The sequence below is a fragment of the Dreissena polymorpha genome, chromosome 7, assembly GCF_020536995.1.
Source record: "Dreissena polymorpha isolate Duluth1 chromosome 7, UMN_Dpol_1.0, whole genome shotgun sequence".
Classification (NCBI taxonomy): Eukaryota; Metazoa; Mollusca; class Bivalvia; order Myida; family Dreissenidae; genus Dreissena; species Dreissena polymorpha.
Window position 1 is genome coordinate 55,633,382 of NC_068361.1, and position 24,773 is coordinate 55,658,154.

Genomic DNA, 24,773 nt, shown 5'->3' on the forward strand with positions numbered 1-24,773 from the left:
TTCGAATATATCCATGCGTTTCTGCTGGCGTTATGTAAAGGTCATTTAAGGCGAAAAGCTGGGTAAAACAGCTATGCCGAAAAAGCGCATAAGTGTTCTATACCCATGTTTAGGTCAGAGACTGGTTGACACCGTGTGAAATGCTAGGGTAAAAAGTAATGCATAATCAACAATGTACGAGTCAACAGGGCTGTCTTGATGACTACCTAATTCGTGCGTAAACAGTATTGCTCGCATATTTATTTTTATTTTTTTTCATCGATTATCTTATTGTATATTTTAAATTTGTATATGGTGTCAAAAGTCAAAAGTTGTGTACAGTAAATTTCCATGAATTTATATTCTGAGTGTGATAGGTATTAAATATTCCAACAATATCAATGTAATATGATTGTGATGGCAAAATTTCTTTATATTTGTTTCTCATTATACCAATTTCATCATACTTTCTATGCTTTCAGAGCGTCAAAAAAGGCAATGTTGTTTTTATTTTGTATAAGTTATCTCTATAACATAAATGGGATGATAAACAGTGCACACAAATCTCGACCGGTGCGATAAGACACACTCTTTATAAATGTGAATGGTTTGTGTTAATTTCAAACTTGCGATTAATTTTGAAAAAATGAGGAGCGTCTAAGATTATGCAATAGCGAACAACGTCAGTGTTTTCAGCGCTTGATATTAAAATCTATTGAAATCTCTGAGCCGGGAAAAAGTATTCAATTTCCTTTAAAAATTACATTGCTTACTTGTCGCCCATATAACAAATATCATGCAGTGTAAACCAAATAATATCAATAATACGAGAGAGCCTCTGACAGGCAATAGAAACCCGCCACATTCTTTGTGATGTAATAGTAAATAGATCATGTCATCAGAGCCAAATCGCGCGGACGTGATGGAAATTCGCCAGGTGCGCACCACTAGCCGCGCTGACATGCTCTAAAGAAAGGGGGTCTCGAGGAACCCTGATTTTGTTATATGATGATGATGATGATGATGATGATGATGATGATGATGATGATGATGATGATGATGATGATGATGATGATGATGATGATGATGATGATGATGATGATGATGATGATGATGATGATGATGATGAAGATGATGATGATGATGCTGATGATGATGATGATGATGATTGATGATGATGATGATGATGATGATGATTGATGATGATGATGATGATGATGATGATGATGATGATGATGATGATGATGATGATGATGATGATGATGATGATGATGATGATGATGATGATGATGATGATGACTATTATGATTTCGACGCTGACGACGATGAAACAAAGATAACAAGTTCACTGTGATCTTACTCAGATATGCCCTAAAATGCATACATATTGAAAGTAACTCATGATGCAAACGATTCAATACAAAAAGTAACATATACACTCATTAACTCACCAAATGACTGACTGACTTACCAACTGAGTGACTGACTGATTCGCGGAGTGAATGAGTCGGTAAGTCGTCTTATCGACTTACTGACTGACCCATTGTCAGACAGATGATACGAACTGACAGACTGAAATACTAACTGACCGACTCACAGACTGACATATTAACTGACCGACGCACAGACTGACAGACTAACTGACCGACGATCCGAATGACTGACCGACCTAACGACCGACCGACTAACCGATTGCTTACTGACTAACCAACTTAACGACTGACTGACTTTTCAACTGACTGTCTGGCTGACTGGCTTGCTGACTGACTGACGTTGTATTCATTAATTAATTCATGTATATATATATATATATATATATATATATATATATATATATATATATATATATATATATATATATATATATATATATATATATATATATATATTATTTATTTATTTATTTATTTATTTATTTATTTATTTATTTATTTATTTATTTATTTATTTATTTATTCATTTATTTATTTATTCATTTATTTATTTATTTGTAAGTATTTAGGGAATCATTTTTTTGTAATTATTTCTGCCTTCATTTATGTAATTTTATATGTATAATGCTAATCACTTTTACTCATTGATCGTATTTCCGCGATTGTGTTGTTGGAATGAAATAAATAGTCATTGAACATGAATAGTTTACAATAACTGCACTAATACAATAGATCGACCATTGTTCACCTCGTCAACAATACATTGCTTTCAATAACAAAAACAAAAGCAAATGAAACGCTTTTTTTGAGCATAACGAACCATAACCTGTCCAACCGCCGACTTCATTCAAACAATCCTTATGATTTTAAAAATAAAAAGCGCACTCTTTTTACCAAATTAAATTGCGATTACGAATTATGAATTGCAGCTAGGACCATATCTTTTCTTTCTATTCGTTATAAATATATAGAAGTTTCGTCTTTTATTCAAACAAGATGAACAGTATACGTAGTAAGTTTAAAAGAGCATCTACAAGTAATGGAAACATATGAATTACTATGTGAAGAAGTTATTCGTCGTTTTTGTAACATTTGTAAGGTATCCATAAGAATACTTTAAATGTTCAAAGAACTTAACAGAACAGAAAGTTAAACAGTGTGTTAAATAACTCGTATAAGTGTATTATAACAACCCGATGGATATATAAAGAGTGGAGTAATAGGAATATGAGGGGACCAGATGAGTCGTTTGTACAAGAGGACGACGATGAGGCGATTAGACGAAAGTATGCGGACAGCGAAGACCTTTATGGTGTTGCAAAGGACATTGCCGAGCTTCCTAGCACGGCTGAGAAACGATTTAAATATTTTGTGAAAATAGTACGCGACATTGCTGAAAACAGCAAACTTGATAAACTTCTCAAGGCCGCGTATGACGATGACAGAAAAGGAGAGACTGTGCTCCACATGGTTATACGGCTCTATACGTTCGAAACGCAGATCCAACGGAATGTGGTAGAGATTTTAATAAACACGTTTCCCAAACTGCTTCTGCAGGAGCGCTCGCAGGACAGCAAATACGCCGGGCAGACGCCGCTCCATCTTGCCATCTGCAAGGGCAATGTCTGGCTGGTCAACAATATGTTGCGGGAACTGGCCTCTGACGAGAGGTACAGCACTTGGCTGCGAGGTGTTCTGGAAAAGAGAGCTTACGGGACAATGTTCAGAAACACTGTGATGATGGGGGAACTCCCGCTGTTTATATCCGCCCTTACAATGAACAAAGGTGAGTTCATGTTTAATATCTCCACGTTTGTCTTATTTAGCACTCATCAAACTAAATGATATTTTAAGTATCACATATATCACATGTATCGTAATACAAGGTAGATGGGAAACCATGACAGTAGCATAGACAACGGTAGTCATGACTATGTTACCAAATTATTTATTTAAAAATTGAAAAATATTTGAAACATGTTTTTTGTTACTAGTCATTTTCGTTCGTCTTCGTTGGTTTGGAACGACATATATACGGTAGTCGTTATAAATAATTGAAACACATGCCATGCATATTGCCTCGAAAACAGAATATGTTGCAATAAATATATTCGGTCTAGCATATAATATTTATGATATTTATTTATTTAACAAACAAAAACATATACATACACGCCCAAACATACCATTAATTACGCTGGCGAAGAACATACATCTGGTTGTGTTTTTTTTCAATTTTTTTTCTTGTTAATAAATTCTTATAAATGAAATTGTATCACATCTGTTGCGAGAATTGTCTATGAGATGAGTCAATTTGTTCCAGACATGTACAACCTTTTGCTGCACTATGGCGCATCCATTGATGCGAAAAACAGTATGGGCGACAACGTGTGCCATTCTATCATAAGGTTTGTACCTAAGCAAAGTGATATATTAAAAGCATAAGAATTCAATATGTGAATTTGACACAAAGAAGGCAAACGTGATAACGCATCACGGATCGTAAAGTGATGATTTGTTCTTCAGTAGGGTATTTCAGCTGATTTGTGTGCTTTACAAATTCATACGTACTATATGTGAATAGCGCTAGGTGACATTTCTAGGTGATATTCGTATAAAGAAAGAAAATTCGATGACATTCCATGAGGTAAGCCAATGGAGGCAAATAATTATATGCACACAACGGCTAAATCAACATTTGTAACTTAAAATTAACTAGGCTAAACATTCTATCGAATATTGTTTACATTTTAATCAATCAATTAATAAACGTCACAGCGTATGTATAAGCACATTTTTTTCACCATAAAGATCTAAAATGTACATAAACGGTCCTGGAACTTATTTATGTAGGAGCAAGGAATTTTTCTGACAACAAGATATTATTAACTAGAACCCCCTATAAAAGGTTCCTTGAAATATTGTTAAAGATTTTGAGAGAAAACTTTGGAAAATGTCTATATAATTTATTATTTTACAAGGCAGAAAACAATGTGATACTCTATTGAAAATGATTCCTTGGACTTTAACTTAAACTTAAACCCAAATAATTTATTTAAAAGGAAGTGTGGTGGATAATTTCCCCGTGGTGGCTGATAAATTTTTTTAACATTTGGTTTTCAGAAACATTTCATCTTGAATAATAATATTGATGAAAGTCATTAAAACATTTTACAAATATTTAGAACGTTTGCGTCTATAAAAACTATAACACGGTGATTGTATTTTATAAGCCATTAAATAAGAAGTCAGCACCATTTAAAATATTAAATACACAAACAATTTCGAGATAAAATGTGAAAGTAAACTAACCGTTGACACTAGGCACGTGGTACAAAAAAAGCTGCTACGGGAATCTTTATACCTGCCATAAAGGATTATTAACTATTTCTTATACGCGTACGCTGTAGTAGTATTAGAATTACAACAAATGTTATACCCCCTCATCTCCATCAGCTAAACAGATAACCCAAGCCCACTTGTATGGCTCTAGTCGATACCGCACGCTGGGGTTGAAGGCCTTGTTTAGGATGTGTGTTGGTTTGTCAATTCATTAAGTTTCATCCACCACGGACGGTTCAGCTATACATTTAAACGACAACATCTGAGACGGTGAAGCGAATATAAAAACATGTTTTTACCGTCTGGAATAATTGTATTTATCGATTATGTAAATATCTTGTCAGATACGCGCACCTTTACCCGGACAAAGGAGACGCTCTGCTCGAAATGTGTCAAGCAATCACCGAGGACCCTAACCCTCATGACTGGAGCGTGGAGGCCAATCGAAACCGTAAAATGCGTAAGAAGATCTGGCTGATGGAAAACCGAGCGAGAATGACCCCTCTGCAGGCAGCTGCTTCGTTTGGACTTCACAGGATATTCGCTTATATTATGAATCTTGAGGTATTTAGATCGTTTTCCATAGCACTTTCATTGTCGCAGATTGAGGTACATAAACAAGCATCCATATACATAAGCTAAATAATGCTAATACCTTAGAAAACTACTTGACGATTCTCATACTATCTATTAGTTGAAATTACGAACATTAAAACGTGTTGAACGTACATCAAATTATGAGTGTTACTTTTGGTGTACGTAATTATTGTTTACAAGACATGGATCGCTTTAATAGTGGAAAAGTTCAGCCAAAAAAATAAGCCGCAATGGCCATGTGGCGGTACTTATTTGATCCGAGTATCCTGGAACGAATCTCTGTGGGAGCAATTGTTTCGCGCTATTATAATAATGGTTATAATATGAGTTATTCTGCATAAATCAGTCAAGTTATGATGTAGAGAGGAAAACTCTTTCATATAGCAATCTGTGAATACTCTCCGATTCGCAGCTTCAATGTGTTTACACCAGGTGCTCGCATATTAATAAAATGTTTCATTTGATATAAGACCTTAAATGATTCTACAATATGACATGCCCATGCCTGTGTTCTCAGAACATTTCAATCCGGTTTAAGATATTGCGTTACATGAAAATATATTTGTTTTACAACAAGCGGGAAATTTGAATTTATATACCATGCATCATAACAAACAAACGTGCGATCTTTTAAATTATTGTAAGACTGTCTCTTAAATTCCAGATTTACTGCAATATTCATTCCCACGACGGCCTCTTTGACATTCAGACGTATGACGTCACCGAACTGGACGCGATTTCGTCCATGACGCGCGTGGAAATCACGGGGGACAACGGAATGACGTCAACGCTTCCAGAGAACCTCGCACGCCAGGTCCCAACCTCCGAGCCTCCCCACCGGCAATCCGTGCTCATGATGCTTTTGGAACTGGACCCGTCCGTGGCGTTCCACTTTCTCCTTTTCACAGTGATGCGTAGGCTGATAAGCATGAAATGGAAGGCGTACAGGATTGTTTTCTACATCATGTGGTTGTTCCACTTTCTATACATGTGTTTTCTCACGTGGTACGCCGTTGAGAGAGCTCAACAAATTCCAAACAGTGTAACTGCCAATGGTAGTGTATTTGACATAAACCTCCCGCCACAATTCAAACGAGCAATACCCGAAGACCGTTTTGCTCTGGGGTATGGAATTATTAACTTGATCGTGGCATCCTTTTACATTTCGATTGACATCGTGAGGATGGTCAAGGGCAAGATGCGATGGACAGAAGTGTCCTTTAAAAATCCATACAGCAACGGTTGGTTTCGTGTGTTTTTTCTTGCCTTTTCTGTTTGTCTCGTCATCGACTTTTTTGCCTCCTTGGGAAGCGATCTTTATGAACATTATTGCCTGATTATCTCAGTCATTCTTGGTTGGTTTCTCATGATATTCTATCTCAGAGCGCTACGTCCATTCAGTTTCTTTACAGTCCTAATACAAAAAGTCCTCATTGGAGACGTGTTCCGGTTCTCTGTGATTCTCGCTCTGGAAATAATTGGCTTTGCGACGGCAATGTACGTTTCCCTACAAGGCTCTACGGCAATTGATGACGAAAATTATAGCGACTACGGGCGCGTTTTGCTGTCTATGTTCAAGCTGATGGTTGGACTCGGAGATGTAGCAAAATTCTATGAGACTAGGCATCCTGTGGTCTGCATCTTGATATTCGTTGGATTTATCCTACTAACTGCTCTGTTGATGGTCAACGCGCTGATAGCGATGATGGGTCGCACGTGCGTCGCGTTGATTGACGATGTTGGTGGCGTCAGGTCTCATGATAGGCACTGGAAGCTACAAAGAATGTCCATCATACTGTATATTGAGAGCATTTTGCCCGACAGCTGGATTCACAAAGTTGGTCACCAGAAGTCCGTTCAACGCTACAACGATATGATTGGACGGCGTCGCCAGATGCAAAGGTATAGACTAGAGGTGAGAGCATTGCGCATGGATGAAGACAACATTGAAGGGAATACTAGATTGCAGACAATCAAGAAAACGTTAGGAAGGCCCTTGTCCGCGATTAGCGACAATGTTAGAAGATTGTTCCGGATAAAGACCGATAGTTCTAAGGAGCGACATTTGAATACTCCAGAAACGAAGAAGGATTCAATGAAACGAAAGAGCAAACATAGAGATGTTGAAGGTGGTGCAGCTCAGGGATTCGGAGTAATGCATCAATCAGAGCGTGACGCAGCTCAGAAACAACAAGAGCCTGGTATTGCTCACTTGGATGTGTATCATATTCGACACAATGCGTACGATGAACACAATGGCGAAGCTGCATTTAGCCGTTCTTAACCCATTTATGCCTAGTGGACTCTCCCATCCTTCTAAATTGGATAAACTTATTTCCAAAATTAGGGATGTCTAGTATATTTATTTCTATATTTAAAATATTTCTTACAGAAATTCCTTTAAGCAAACAGCGCAGACCCTGATGAGACGCCGCATCATGCGGTGTCTCATCTGGGTCTACGCTATTTGCAAAGGCCTTTTTTCTAGACGCTGGGCATACATGGGTTAAACAGCTTTTGGTTTGACAACGGTTAACAACAAACACATATTCAATGGAGATATAGGATATATTGTTTAATGCATATTTGAAAATTGTTTTAAACACTTGAAAACCTAACAAATTTGATGTTTGACATATTTTAGTTTTTAAATTCCTAGATTCATGTTTTAGTACATATATGACAATTGTTTTACCAGTCAAATTGTTTTAGCTCTATCTTAAAGTTCCCTTGTTAACCAAATTGCGTTAAAATCTGATCAAACACTGTCCATTAATGTATACCCATTTTGATAATGTGTTATAACATTCCTTTTTAAGGCAGATTTTAATTAACCGATTAACAAGGATCCTTTAGATCTTATTTGTATTAAGTGTACATAAAGTATAGTCTATGGATCATGATTATCTTATGATGATTCTAAGTTTGTCATGTCAACATTAAAAGTCTCTTGTAAATCTTTTCAGATTGGCAATGTTCTGTATTTTAAACTGTGTTATGTATGTGATTATATACTGTGTACATTGATGAGACTATAATAAATAAATAAATATATATATATATATATATATATATATATATATATATATATATATATATATATATATATATATATATATATATATATATATATATATATATATATTGTAATGATGAAACCCCAAATTAGAATTAGGTAAGACTTTCTTATTCATTCACACTATAATTTTATCGAAGGTAAGCTACCAACTGCATTTCCAATACAAAACAATAAAAACAACACAAAATCAAACATTAAAATGATTATTCAAGCTTTTTTGCCATCGCCTTAGAAGATAGGTAGTATTCAATGCGGTCGCACCCCAAGTTTTAACCCATTTATGCCTAGTTGACTCTCCCATCCTTCTAAATTGGATCATTTTATTTCCAAAATTTGGGATGTCTAGTATATGTATGTCTATATTTAGAATATTTGTTACAGAAATTCCTTTAAGCAAACAGCGCAGACCCAGATGAGACGCCGCATCATGCGGGGTCTCATCTGGGTCTACGCTGTTTGCCAAGGCCTTTTTTCTAGACGCTAGGCATACATGGGTTAATGTGTTTGTATTTAGTGAAATAGTTGTCCCTCAACCTAAAAGTCTATTGAATTGTGACAAAATATGTCAACGTAGCTATATTCCCAAAAACACATTTCCAAGCATGACAGATTGATGCATATGTTTATGTTTTAATGTTTAATTTGTGATACTTTTTTCGTTCAATATCTCAGAATATCTCAAGCATGCTCGTGAATTTTCCTATTGTCCAGTGTTGGCGTATGCTGTCTAGTATGTTTTATGATTGTTTTGTGCAGTGCTTTACGTTAACATGATAATTTGTCATCAATATATTGCCTTGCTCAACTTATTGTACCATTTATTTAGTTATAAAAATATGTACATCGCATATAACCATGTCATCAGATGTATTAGTGACTATGTGAGTGTGTTTCTTTCATTATATCGAGAGTCTAATGCACCCTACAATTAACGTCCACAGATTTCTTGTTTGATGCTTTAAATATGTACATATCCTAATGTATTATGATTATGTAATATCAGTATCAAATGGGTTAAAATAAAGTGTAATCATTATCAACGCATTGTTTATCGTATCTTTCTCGTAAAGCCACGGTCAGACGCACATTCCAATGATACGTTTTAATTGCACCCTAAAGAATCCACGTGTTTTATTAAATCAAAGCGCTGAAGGCACTGAAGTTGTTCGCTATTGTCGTCCTTGATTAACTTGTGCGCGTTGCACAGGCTAATCAGTGTGCACAGGCTAATCTTATTTGACATGCATTAAGACCCGTTTTCCCTGAATGCAGCCCATATATACAGATTTTAATGATAAACATTCGACTGGCCAATATCGACTTACAAGCTGGTAAATACACCCACTGCAGAAGTATAGCAGACGCTCCTAAGCATTCGTCGTCTGCAGTGCAGACAGGCAGCGGTTATCGTTCCTAGCATAGTGAGTTACAGTCCTTAGCGTAGCTAAGCTAGCTAAGCACATACTGATTTGCAAAACATGCTCTGTAAATTTAGTCGGACGTTAACGCGGCCAACTAAAAATAAACAACAAAGTGGTTATGTTAATTATATACTGGAGAGAGGAATGTTTTTGAAGGGCGGTTTACTTTTTTTGATAGCATCGACCGAGTTGTCCAAAAAAGACTATATCTTGGCGGCGCTAATTTAAACCCCCTGCCCGCTGAAAAATATATGAATGGCATCAGTTCTTATGAAAGAAAATGATATTTACTTCACCAAAAACTATTAATACAACATCTCGATTCTGTTATCGAAAGCTCTTGGTGCGGAACGAATGTATACTTTACCTTAACATCGCTATCAAACGTTGCGTACTTTATTGATTTCATCCAGTTGCGTTATATTAAACACGTGTATATAAACACTACTATAAATAATAATCAAATTTATATTCAATACCGATTTGGATTAGCTTTTTTTATTTTGTTCGGAAGATGTATTGCAAAAAAAGATTTCTGCATACTAATGTGTTTGTAATGTTATTGGAATGTGACTCAAAATGTTAACCTACAATGCTGTTTTTATTCCTTTATTATGTTTTATTAAACTTGCATATTTTAAGACATAGACTTTTTATTTTCGTTTAACGCTCTATAGTCAAAATGGCATCCTTTAATAAAATGGATGTTGTTGTTTTGTTGAAAAAAAAATCAACAAATATGTGCACAACGTTTTTAGTGTGCACTTTGGGTGCCTCTGATTATATCGAAAATAAAATGTATATCTATTTTATTGCGCTTTCTTGCTCGTATGTACTTGGGCCATTTTCCGTCAAATTACTAATCGATTTGTTGAGACCTAATGAACAATGAAATTACGTCGTTTGACTGTATACCTGTATTATATTAGTGCGTGTTTTGTATTCGCTCAAAGATAGATCCTCTAACACGATTTCTCAAACATCCAACGAATATTTGATATTTCTCCTTTACCTCGTTCGTCTGAAAATAAATACATGTACATTTTTTCATAACTTGCAAGAAGAACAGCGCCAATCTTACAATAATGTACGACATATTTGTTAAGGATGCGGCCCGCTGTTCTCTTATTCGTTTGAGTGGCATGATACGACTAGACAATTTACTTATGAACATACAAAGCTCTGGTCAGGTGCTAGCAATTGAAAAGCTTACCACGCACATGATGCATAATAACAGTATTTCCTTCAAATCGTTTAACCCATTTATGCCTAGTGGATTCTCCCATCCTTCTAAAATGGATCAATTTATTTAAAAAATTAGAGATGTCTAGTATATTTATTTCTATATTTAGAATATTTCTGACAGAAATTCCTTGAAGCAAACAGCGCAGACCCTGATGAGACGCTGCATCATGCGGCGTCTCATCTAAGTCTACGCTGTTTGCCAAGGCCTTTTTTCTAGACGCTAGGCATAAATGGGTTAAGCGTCTCGCGTCTTGCGACTCGCCTAGGATCAACCAGATATAATCTGTTTGGCTCTCATTGGGGAAAATCTCTAGAAGAATTTGCCCTGTTGTCAAATTTGTAATTGCAGAATACCGGGCCTCACCAATATTTGTGATAACATGAAATTACAATACTCAAATACATAATTAACTTGAACACGAAACTTACGCGTTATAAACAACATTTTTGAACGAAATACTTACTTTCAACTGTATCTCTTTATATAATATGCAAACCTCCTTTTATATATAAATATTAGTTTATTTGTACAATATGCTTCACCAAGCTGACATCAAATAACCCTACCGCCTAATCAAAGAACAACCACGTGCGCGACTACTCGATTACTACTGAAGCGCAACGAAGAGATTAGCAACGATTTTCGTGTATTCTATTTATTCTTTGTATTATATGATAGTTTTGCCTCGCTCTCCTTAATATTAATAAATAATAGCCGGTTCTAAATTAAGATAATACATTGAAAGTTTTTCGATAGACGGGCAATAAGTACAAAAGAAAATGAAGCAAAAAACCTCATTAAAAGCTTTTTAGCGATTTTGTGTCCTTATTGATGCCTTTTATGGGTGTCTATACTGTCTTATCAAACACATATGTTACATATATGCATGTGAGCAGTTTTTTGTATCATAATTGTGCTAACCGTTGTACTTTATTTGGATTACCCAGTATACAAAACATAGACAAGCACACACAACGTACCTATTAACGGGCGGTTCTTACTTTAAAGCGTGAACTTAGACGGTATAAACAGACCTTGTAAATCGCGCCCAATGTCCAATATGCATACCCCAGTGAGGTAAACTTAAACCCAACCGTATAATAACTCAGGTATATAGCATTGCGTTCTATTTTTAACAATTCCGTTTGTCTATTTGTCACGATATGTGACTGTATGTACATTTTTTAAAAGGGTAAACACATATTATAGATGCAGTGTCGCTAATAGCGCGTAGATTTCGCGCTGAACTGTGCTCAATAATTGTGCGGACTCATCCGGACTGTTTATATTGTGTTGGTCGAGTGCATAAAGCCTACAGGTAAGGAAATAAATTTAATTACTTTCGAGCACACTGATCAGATTGTTTAGTTATTAAATCAGTAAATGTATGAAAAAAGGATTGTATACTGTTTTAAAATATAAGGACTCCACCCCGATATTGCAAGTAAGTTGTTTTATTGTTTGTTTTATTTGAATTCTGTTTAACTGTAGTTATAGCGTTTTTTAGTGTTTTACTGTAGTTTTGTTGTTACTGTTGTTGTTATGGTTTTTTAGCGATTAATGTGTAACTGGTGAGAAACGCTATATTTTTTATATGTTCATCTTAATTTGTATCATCATCAGAATCTCATCATCACATTCAATAATTATACCGACATTATCATTACCATCTTCATCACCATGCTAATCATCATCATCGTCGTCTCATCTTCATCATCATCATCGTCGTCGTCATCGTCGTCATCTTATCCTCATCAGCAGCAGAAGCAGCATTATCGTCAACATTATCACCATCATCAACAACAACATGTTTTATTGAACATGTAGTAAAGAATGATAAAAGTCATTATATCAATTTGAAATCAAATTTTAGATCTAATGTCCTTCATTAAGTATAAAACACCATATGTTGGACCGCTTGGTCTTTTCGCATGACTATCTGTTCTGTTATGTTTTGTTCGGTTCTGCTCTAGACTATTTAAAATGAGTAATTCTGTATCCGATTTTATAGTGTCAATTGAAATCCGATGTGATTAATTGTAATTACATTCAAGTCCGGTACACCAATCCATGAACTTGGTTCAAACGTTCAAACCATCTTTAATTTGCAATTTCATTGTCCTTTGTAGACATTTCAAATACCTTACCCAGTGAACTCAAATTTGCAATTGAACGCTTACAATTTGCAGCTCAAATAATATGTTCATATCGCAAAAGCAACCATGGTGCAGCGCGATTAACATAATCGTTTTTTTAAAAACATGTGACCCAAAAGCTCATATTTCACGACTTTTAATTTTGCTAATATAACCTATACTTGCAATATAATTGCTTCTGCTACTTTCTTTTCGACTACTACTATTTCTACTACTTTTACTGCTACTACTGTTGTTGCTTGCTTCTGCTGTTGCTGCTGCTCCGAAATGCCTGCCACTGATAAAGCATACTCACACAACAACAAGCAACAAACACACAACAACAAGCAACAAACACACAACAACAAGCATCAAACACACAACAACAAGCAACAAACACACATGATATCAGGGTACAGGATCGACCGGCTTTTCAGAGGTTTACACACGAGATGGAAAGAATGAAAACACACCGTTAAGAATAGTTTTTTTGCAAATATCTCAAGTAATTGAAATACCTTTGCAAAAATCGTTAGTGCGTATAAGACAGTTTTTCTTGCAGTTCGTGCCGATATCTTAAGATTTATGAATAAATCCTTCAATACGTCTGAAATCGGTGCCAAAATTTCATGTTACGTGCGGCAAACATCGAATTTTTGGCCAAGAACACATGCTTATTAAATAAAGTAATTCTGATGTATTTCACATTGCCATAAGCAGCATAAAAACTGTCTTTTATGCCCTATTTGAAATTCTTAAGAAAAGTTGTTTTAAAAAGTTATTAATAAAAAATGCACAAATTACAATTGTGTTTACATCCATTACATTTTTATTGGGAACGCCACAAAGTTACGTGATCCTGCAGCCTGTTATTGGAAACCAAACTCGCGATTAAAACTGTAAGACGATACTTTTGTATGAATGGCTTGTCCAAATACAATGTCACTTCATTACTTGTTGATACTAGGAGAGCTGCCTATTAAGGTTCATGGGGGGGGGGGATAAAATTCATTAAAACTTCGCTTTGGTTTTTCTTCATTGAATGTGGTACAATATGGTCAAACTATATATCATTTTAAAGCTAAAGACGGATAGAATAACATAAACACATTTTTGACAGTCAATATTTGTGTGCTTTATTCATATTTTGGTTTAAAACCAATATATTTTTACACTAATTTACAAAATCTCAATCTAAAGTTAGGAAGGATATGCACTACCTTAAGTGGAATAAATACAAAGCTATATACATATACAAGGTCAAGTTAGCAACATTTCACAGAAAATTATTGTCATAAAACAACAAATGAGTTTTTATTCAACTGCCTTTTTTGGATAAATATCCTAAACAAAGTTCTAAAAATAACTAAAACGTAACTACTTTTTAAAAATCCAGGTATGGTGGATAATAAGAGTCACAATTCTATTTCAAAGGCTTAACAATTGTGTTATTTACCTCTCAACCAAATTGCAAATTTTAAACCATCTCAAATTGAAATAGATTGCAGACGACATTTAAAATTGTAAAGGAATAAAAAGAAATTGGCAAACGATTGATTTTATATTTCTATTCCTTCTACCCATTTTGAAAGCGTGGCCATCACTGTGATCCGTAGAAAAACGTGCAAAACAAATCGGTCGAAACCACGTGCAGTGGTGAGAAAAACGGGTATGTGTATACACATACCTGAGAAAACACAATACTTATTTTGACAGTTGGGTGGCAACTAGTAAAACAACTTTTAACATTAATCAGCAAGAGATCGCACTAAATAATAGAAATGACCACGTAGAGATATCATCACTTACCTTATTACAAATATTATCCAGCTGAAAATTGTCCCCCACACGTCTTTTTTAGTTTATTTGTATTGTTTTTCTGGAGCCGAAGTGCATCTCACAGACTATCCATCCAACTTCCGTTGTTTTCACTTTCGTTATTAAAAACTCCGTTTAAAATAATTATTTCTACTTTTAGATTGTTAAAGCGATGTATTATTATATATTATCTATAGAATAGTATACCGTGATGTATTGAACAGAGTTACGTATCGATCTTTTTATCAGTCTGTAAGCGTACTATTTTATGCGCAATAATATATGTCGTGTGATTCGACAACGATTGTAAACATTGGTGAAATGCTTCTTACATAGTTATTCTTTTGAGTGTTTATGAGGTCTGATCGTGCAGTTTGCAAACATCAACGGAAAGATTACAATCCAATGCATTTGTCATCGTCAACCGTTTGGAATGTCAATTAGGCGATGAGTGAGTTTTTAGCATGTTTCTTTCTATTTTATTGATTTAAAAATGGCCTCCCCCATGGTGATGAAATGACATGTGTTCGAGTTTTGATATTTCTAGATATGTAAACTTTTTTTACTATTAAAGCGTAACTTGCCCTCGTCAATGTCGATATTATTCACTAGTTATATAATTTTCCGCCGAAATACGTGGAATAAACATGATTCAGATTTTTGAAAATAATGTTTATTTTAGTGTTAAAATCGCTTTGTATTGTGATTGATTTTGTGGATGTTATGATACGTTGATGTACAAAATTGGTAGCAGTTTGAAGGAAAAACATCCTTTAAAGCATATATGTATACATTTTCAATGTGGCACTCTTCCTTTAGTCAAATTTGAGTTCAATGCTAGGGGTCCCACATTTTTCAAAATGAAGCCTCTACATGAACCTTAATCAGCTTTAAACGGATGAATTTGGTCACGGTTATGTTTTTATTCGAATTATACATTGAACTATTATAGCTCAATTAAGATGGATTTGATGCTTGATATCTACACCAATGAAATATGTAGTTGTAGGACATTTGCTGAAGTTTTTTATTAAATAGACTCTGTGTATGAAATCTGCATACGCTTTTGACAATGTTAGAGGATTGAAGTAATATCATGCTTGTTCTGAGAAAACTGGGCATAATGCATGTGCGTAAAGAGTCATCCCAGACTAATCAGGGATGACACTCTCCGCCTAAACTTGATTTTCGGTAATGAGGGACTTCCTTGAAACTAAAAATACCATAAAAGCGGAAAGTGTCGTCCCTGATTATCTGAGACGACACTTTACGCACGTGCATTAAGCCCAGTTTTCTCAGAACGAGGCTCATTAATTATACTTGCACAATAAAATACATTAGCAATAGCAATACAGTATATACACATTCCACGCTACACATCAAAATATTAATCGAAACTAATGTGTGTAATAACTCGATGTTAGACATGTTGTTCAACGCACATATAGTAGGCAGTCTTTTTTTCTAAATGTTTGTTTCCATGTTGCATAATATTATGTAATGTACATGTTCTTTTCTTTCCTAGCTTTGTTATATGTTACTTTATTTTGTCTCCTTTTAACTAATTTGTATTATGTCTTTGTTTTGCTTATAAAAACCTGTAAATCTTCACAAAATGATAGGGATAGACGTATTGTAAAAAATTGATTCGTTAATTTTAAATAAGTGATGCAGTATTCGCGTTTTAAAGAAAAAAAACTAAGGTTATTTTTGAAGAAATGCAAATACAGGAGCATCAAACACTAGTTATAAGGTCGCAACATTTCTTCCAAACAATAGTTATAGGGTCGCGACATTTGTTCCAAACAATAGTTATAGGGTCGCGACATTTGTTCCAAACAATAGTTATAGGGTCGCGACATTTGTTCCAGTACCGGTTTATTCTAAATTAAGGAGTTATTTAAAATGCTTAAAAAGGATTAAAAAGAACTTGTCCAATGATTGTCGAAATGAAAATTGTCCAATTGTTGTCACATATTCAACCAATAAAAGACCACTGTTCTGATGTGCAGTGAGCGCAGTGATGTACAGTGTACAAGGATGTGAGCGAAATATCTCTTATGAAGTAGTTTTATGAATTAACCCATTTATGCCTAGTGGACACTCACATCCTTCTAAATTGGATCAACTTATTTCCAAAATTAGGCGTGTCTAGTATATTTATTTCTAGAATATTTCTTACAGAAATTCCTTTAAGCAAACAGAACAGACCCTGATGAGACGCCGCATCATGCGGCGTCTCATCTGGGTCTACGCTGTTTGCCAAGGTCTTTTTCTAGACGCTAGGCATAATTGGGTTAAATTAATATCATGAGAAATCGATACAATTATCAAGGGTTACAAGCGCAAAACTATTGAATACTTTCAATTGTTTCTGTTGTTTTAGTAATATTTTTTAAACTATACGTAGATTGCTTATACATATCATAAAATGCAGGTCGCGTTTTAACAGCCCGGATGGCCGAGAGTGGCTTAGGCTATAGCTTTTTAAGCCAACTGTCAGTTGTAAGAGACCAGGTGGGAATGAACTTGTTTTCTTGAATTGTATTCTTGTTTTACATTGGAGTTTTTTCGTTCCGATCATGTATTGGTTAAGAACATTTTATGACGAATTTCAATGCCAAACTATATTAATAAGTTCTTTTAAATTTCAAGTGTGCCTTATTTACACCGCCCTTTGGTCACGTGGCGTTGACTCATGTCACGATCACGACGCAGCGACACAAAAGAGAGGAAATAAACACAACTGAATCGTGACTTCCATTTCGAATATCCACCTGTATAGTTATTGTAATTTGAATTGGTATTTGAAATATAATACGCAGGTATGCCCAATTAACGTTGTTATTTTACACTATTATTTCCTTATTTATTGTACAACGCATTTCCAAGTTGAAATATAATTTCAAACATATGGTGGTCATGATAAAATATAAGTTAAGATACTATTGAATTATATTATATATCTGCATCCAAGATGATATACAAATATGCATACAGATATGGTTCGACGTGTTTTAAATATAAGAATATAATGTGTAATTCCTAATGACCATTTATATCACCTTATTTATGTAATAATGTTTCTTTCAAATGCAATTAAGAAACAATGTCGATATAAAACCATAAAACTATTTCACTTTCACTTTACCATGTCTGTTAAAGGGGCCTTTTCACAGATTTTGGCATGTTTTGAAGTTTGTCATTAAATGCTTTATATTGATAAATGTAAACATTGGATCTAAAAAGCTCCAGTAAAAAATCAAGAATAAAATTTTAAAAAAGGGAAAAAGTAGCCCGCCGCAGGGCTCGAACCAGTCACCCCGGAGTCCTGGAGTAAAAACCAATTAGACCGCTCGGCCATCCTGCCAAAAATTAATATGAGACGTATTTTATACTTCATATAAGCAATCTTGGTAGTTTTACAAAATTAAACGACAACAACAGAACTCTCCAAATTATTCAATCGTTTCGCGTTGCAACGCTTTATAGTTTTCAGGTTTTTAAATCGTCAAATATGCATATAACGGCTATATTAGACCATGGTAAATGTTCAGTATTACTGTTTCCTGACAAATATCATAACTAAAACGAAAATTTGCGAATCTGAAACAACTTTTTTCAATTTTGTCAATTTACCAAAACGTGAAAAGATCCCTTTAACGCCCTTTTCATAAGGCTGAAAAGGAATATTATACTTTTGCTTTGAGGTATTCATGTGGTACATGCATATTATCAAGATATTTGCATCAACAGACAACGTGCACTTAAACTGCCGCCAATTTAAAATTCTATTTTATATATTCAAAATGCACACATTATTTGATGTCAATATTGGCTATGTGAATATTTTGATGATGGTTATTTGTAGTGCAGATGACTTTCTGATGTTAACGAGATGTGTGCCGGAACGAGAGGATCAGATAGTGTGACACTGTATTGCACTCAGATCTCATCAGTCATTACCGATAAGCGTAAATTGACATCCGACCCAGCACAGGGCGGTGTTATTACGCTATTGAAAAGTAGTCCATGGCAATAAGACACATAGTAGTTCTCGGTTGTAATCTGGTTTCAGGGAATGTTGCGATTCCCATCGTCCGGTCTTAGAGGTTTATCTCGGCTTGTCCCGAAAAACGCTGAGTATGAACGCTGTAGTGCATTGCACTAATTGTTATTAACTCTTTCAGTGCTGGAACCGAATTTTGAAGGCCTTTGCAAACAGCTTGGCTCCAGATGAGACGCCACAGAACGTGGCGTCTCAGATGAGACGCCACAGAACGTGGCGTCTCATCAGGATCGAAACTGTTTGCTATTCTAATAATATTCTTTGAAACAAATAGAAGAAAATGCTAATTTTAGAAATTCAGCAGACAACATTTAAGCAGACGACAAATTTCCCAGCATGAAAAGGGTTAAAACCGTACATCGGTTATGCAATATGATATGCGTTATCTGTCTAAGTCCAGTGCCAAAATGCGATGCAACTACAACATTGCTTTCTTTGCTTTATCGTTCGCCTTACCATTGCGAGTATAAACATGAACTAAGATTAACCCATTTATGCCTAGTAGACTCTCCCATCCTTCTAAATTGGATCAATTTATTTCCAAAATTAGTGATGTCTAGTATATGTATTTCCATATTTAGAATATTTCGTACAGAAATTCCCTTAAGCAAACAGCGCAGACCCTGATGAGACGCCGCATCATGCGGCGTCTCATCTGGGTCTACTCTGTTTGCCAATGCCTTTTCTAGACGCTAGGCATAAATGGGTAAATAACATAATATCTAATAAATTACCACAAACAAGTGTTTATTTAATACCATTGTTTTATTTTAAAAGCTCTTCGAATACAGGTTTTATTGAGTAACTGAATTATACAGACATACCTCTTTAGATAACTTATCGACAAATTTATTGTTCTGAGATCCACGTCGTCATACATAATGTAGTTTATGATGCGGCGTCTCATCAGGGTCTGCGCTGTTTGCTCGAAGGGATTTCTGTAAAAAATATTCTGAATATATAAATTTATATACTAGACATCCCTAATTTTTGAAATAAATTGATCCAATTTAGAAGGATGGGAGAGTCCACTAGGCATAAATGGGTTAAAAAACTGTTTTGTTTCTGCCACGCTTATGCGCCGCATAAGTGGATTATTATACGATAGTGTAAAGTGGTAAACGCTGTTCTTAACTGATAATTATCAGTATTAGTGTATTTTGTGTGTTTCATCTTGATGGACGTCATAAACTTCACATAAATAACGACCACCATAGTGAGAGTAAACCATTAAATAATTTGAAAACAGCCTGTAACCTTTAGATATGAACATTCCTTGACTATATTTGATGGATATTCATGTGTGACTGGTAATTCGCTGTATACCATCTTTGTACTTCCGCACAGAAGGTCGAGCACAGGTATGCGCTTCAAATATAATAACTTCAGTTCATTGGTCTACAATAATAACATAATAGGTTACGCATGCGCAATTAATTTCCATCTATATTACATATAAAATAGTTGAAGTTCGATATCAATTTTTACCATGATCAAGCGCATACCCACTATATCATCATACATAATTGGAAAGATAAATGCATAATCTTTAAAAAAAAATGCATGTCATTAAATTCTATACGCGCTAACTCAAAATATTTACCTTAGAATAGGCAAACCGGTTTTGACAGCTGTGTAGACAACCATTTTGGGCTCAAATAGTATTCACCTACTTTCACAGCCGGGAACCATCAACACAAAAAGTAGAGCTTATTTTCTTATTGCTTACAAATATACATTCAAGTTGATACCAAAACTAACCATTTGCAATGTATTTTACAAATCCTAGGCAGCATGCACTCAACAATGTGTGATAAGTATCAAACTGACTGCATGTAACCCTAAAAACAGGAGTTCCGGTTTGGGGTTATGTGATCTTTAAGAGAATTCAACCCCTTCAAATTTGAATTAGAGGCACTTTTCCCACAGGTGTAATCTGTTTTGAGAAAGATCACAAGGTTACGGTACAATGACACACATATTTATTCATAAAAGTTGCCGTTGAAAGCGCCATGCGTAACAGCGTTTCGCGTCAAGAATTAAGGTAGAAAAGCCAAACTTGGTTACATCATACATGCAACACTTAGACTCCATACAAGGCATCACTTTCTATTCTAATAGGCAAAGCTGATGTAAAATATGACTTTATAAGTGAAAAAAATCATCAATGACAATATTTGTGCATCAAAGCAGGTTTTGAACCGGATTCGAACAATTTTTTTTAATTTGGCACATTTTAGGTAAAATCCATGTAGAAGCAGCATTTCTAATGTCATTTGACCCAACAAACGGGCTTGCTTGAATGAAAAAACAACACACTTGACTTCCTGACTAAAAAAAGTCATCGTCAAACATGAGCTTTAAGTCTTTTGTCACACCTGGACCTATGATTCCTCGGCTCGAGTTCCGTCTCGGGCAGGCTCCGGAAAATGTCAGTCTGGCCCGGGTGCTCAATTCCGTGTAATCTGAGAAAACAAAAAGGTTTGTTGTACACATTTACCCATTACGGTGCCAACTAATGTAAGTTAGATACAATTAGAGTAAGCTTTCAATAGTCTTTGTTGCTTTATTTGCTGCAAATGATTAATTCACCACGCCGGCATCACATTGTCGGGCACACTGGCAAAGTTATCGCCACAAAATGTGGTTTAAGAGCTGCAGTAAATGTAAAACACCCAATTTTCCTAATTTTGGTGACAAAAGTGTGCCAGGATATTAAAAAAATCATTTTACAATAGATTTTATTGATCCTCTCGACACGACTGGGCGAGTGTTGAGGGCCGTCTCCGAATCAGTCATGCTGTACAGTTTTTGATGGCCTGTCACTTCAGCCGGGCTTGTAAACCAATTGGACGACAGTTCAGGCAGAGCTAAAGACCCATTCCGACACCGCCTACAAATGCACACTTAGGTTTACGCATAATATTGAGGTCACTTAAATACAGATTCCTTGGTGTTTTTCACGCAGTGTCTATCACAACAACATTCCTCCAGAATAGAAGCATAATATTATTATCATTTTTGTGTTTTCAGCTGGATACTTGATTTTACTTAAACTCTGCAAGATATCCAAACAGGAAAAATAAGGCAAAGTAGTGTTATTCTGAGTAGATCTGCCTGACGGGGTTGAAGGCGAAGGCAGATAGCAGTGTCGGTCCAAAATTGGCGGGCATTTTTAACAGTAAAAGGCTCAAAAAGTAAACATAAATAATAATTACAGATGAAATAAAGACCTGCATTAGGTTCATTATTGAGATTGATGCAAATTAATGTCAAAATGTCACTGAAAAAAATACCGAGTGTTTAAGTAGTCTTAGAATATGTCTCCGGAACAGGTTTCGGTGTGATTTTCCAGCATTTATCCCCCTTATGACCCCAAGTGCAACCGCCCAATTGCAAACAGCCCTAATTTGGGTCAAAATGACATCTGGCAGTTATGTTTTGCAATACAGAGAGTTTTTGATGGTCAATTGTCAAAATTCTGGCAGACGACTAACTTGGTCGGATGTGCTTAAAGGTTACGCATGCGCAATTAATTTCCTTCTATATATTACATATAAAATAGTTGAAGTTCGATATCAATTTTTACCATGATCAAGCGCATACCCACTATATCATCATACATCATTGGAAAGATAAATGCATAATCTTTTGAAAAAAATGCATTTCATTAAATTCTATACGCGCTAACTCAAAATATTTACCTTAGAATAGGCAAACCGGTTTTGACAGCTGTGCAGACAACCATTTTGGGCTCAAATAGTATGACCTACTTTCAAAGCCGGGAACCATCAACACAAAAAGTAGAGCACAAAAATGGCTTATTTTCTTATTGCTTACAAATATAAGTTCAAGTTGATACCAGAACTAACCATTTGCAATGTATTTTACAAATCCTAGGCTAGCATGCACTCAACAATGTGTGCTAAGTATCAAACTGACTGCATGTAACCCTAAAAACAGGAGTTCCGGTTTGAGGTTATGTGACCTTTAACCTAACCATCTATAAAGCGGCTGCCAACTATGACCGTCTGTTGTGCACGATCGATTCGGATATTGTGTTCTTTCAGATAAGAAACAGCTAAAACTGTGTAAATATTAGTAAAAGCGCTTTAAGATGTTAAAATCGTGCACTGAAAGTTCATATCATTTTAGGTGAATGCGTGAAACGAATTCCTATCAACTCCATATAGTTTATACCGCATGAGCGGACGTGAATACTAGATCACCAGATTAAGGGTTTATAATATGCTTGGATAAAATATATCTAAAGGCAATAAGGGATTGTTTGTGCACTATCAGTCGCCGAAAAATTGCGACAAACATCAATGGCCTTTAATGCAAATGAAATACTCATCGATACTAGAGGATAACGATACTCATGGTCACGAGCTGTTGACGATGGAAAATACACTAGGCTAAATGTTTCAAAATATATAACCAAACAAGCACTCAACCAGGAAAAAAATAATTACCTATATCGCCCCATTGGCGCAAAAAGGTACCATGTGCCTTCATATTTCAATGTAGCATGGTACCTTTTGCACCAAGAAAGCGATACATTCATTCGTATTTTGACAAAATTTAGGTTAAACAAACTATGAACACATCATGTATAATACAAAGGCTCGGAAAAACCATTTAACTTGAATAGCATTATACATAAAAAGAAATGCAGCGTTCATATATTGCGCGTAACAAATTAATAGCATTCCGCTCTAAATTCTTGCCATGCCAGCGTGATATCGTTCGATGAGTTTATATGTTCCATTTTCAGATGAATTTAGCCTTGTTCTGAGAAAACTGGGCTTAATGCATGTGCGTAAAGTGTCATACCAGATTAGCATGTGCAGTCCGCACAGGCTAATCAAAGACGACACTTTTTGCCTAAATTGGATTTTTGCTAAGAAGAGACTTCATTTTAACGAAAAATGTTATACAAGCGGAAAGAGTCGTCTCTGATTAGCCAGTGCGGCTTCACAGGCTAATCGGAGACGACACTTTATGCACATGCAGTTTGCCCAATTTTCACAGAACAAGACGCATATATTTTCAGATAAAATTGTCGCCCACGTCATGATGCTGCTCTTTGCGGTTCTGCTGGCTGTTTGTGCACCATTAGCGTTCGGCCAGTCGCCAAAGCCCAATGTTCCAGGTATGTATTTTGCATTGGCCTGCATTTTTTTAATTTTCTTATTCAATAACAAACCTTAATTCGAATGGAGTCCCACATTTTAGAACTGGACCAATGTTGTATGTTTGATGGGTGTATGTGCATGTATGCGCATAGATGTTTTTTCAAATGCGCTGTGTACTAATATTACATTTAATATGTACTATACCCCAAAACATGCCTATGATATTTATTATGCCCTGCCATAGGCGGATGGATATTGTTCTGGTGTTGTCCGTCCGTCCGTCTTTCCTTCCTTCCGTCCAGAGCCTTATCTTGGAAGTGCTTTGGCGGATATCATTGAAACTTGGTATGATTATATATATGGATAAGAGGATGATGCACGCCAAATGGCATTGTACACCATCTGTTAATAACGGATTTATGGCTCTTTGTATCTTGAAAAAATGCTCACTTTTGTGGCCGGAGCCATACCTTGGAAGTGCTTTGGTGGATTTCATTGAAACTTGGTATGAGTATA

At 35.5% G+C, this 24,773-nt stretch overlaps 2 protein-coding genes across 2 annotated transcripts in view; both read left to right on the forward strand.

The window, feature by feature from the left end:
• Positions 1 to 2,609: 2,609 nt before the first annotated feature.
• LOC127839718 (transient receptor potential cation channel subfamily V member 6-like) lies at positions 2,610 to 7,635 on the forward strand. Its single transcript, XM_052368102.1, has 4 exons — positions 2,610 to 3,198; positions 3,736 to 3,820; positions 5,099 to 5,318; positions 6,016 to 7,635. Exons 1-4 carry the CDS (start codon positions 2,640 to 2,642, stop codon positions 7,633 to 7,635), a joined length of 2,484 nt encoding a protein of 827 aa, XP_052224062.1. The 5' UTR covers positions 2,610 to 2,639.
• Positions 7,636 to 12,294: 4,659 nt separating this feature from the next.
• The window catches only part of LOC127838229 (uncharacterized), a 76,575-nt gene continuing 64,096 nt past the window's right edge, over positions 12,295 to 24,773 (forward strand). Inside the window, exons 1-2 of the mRNA XM_052365845.1 lie at positions 12,295 to 12,415; positions 24,176 to 24,274. Coding sequence (XP_052221805.1) covers positions 24,196 to 24,274 — 79 coding nt within the window. The 5' untranslated portion in view covers positions 12,295 to 12,415; positions 24,176 to 24,195. The remainder of the gene's footprint in view (positions 12,416 to 24,175; positions 24,275 to 24,773) is intronic.

Excerpts from the sequence above, each read along its gene's own strand:
- LOC127839718 (XM_052368102.1), top strand. The coding sequence starts at position 2,640 with ATGAGGGGACCAGATGAGTCGTTTGTACAAGAGGACGACGATGAGGCG. Across the intron at positions 3,199-3,735 it reads CGCCCTTACAATGAACAAAG|ACATGTACAACCTTTTGCTG; the intron begins GTGAGTTCATGT and ends AATTTGTTCCAG. Across the intron at positions 5,319-6,015 it reads CTTATATTATGAATCTTGAG|ATTTACTGCAATATTCATTC; the intron begins GTATTTAGATCG and ends CTTAAATTCCAG.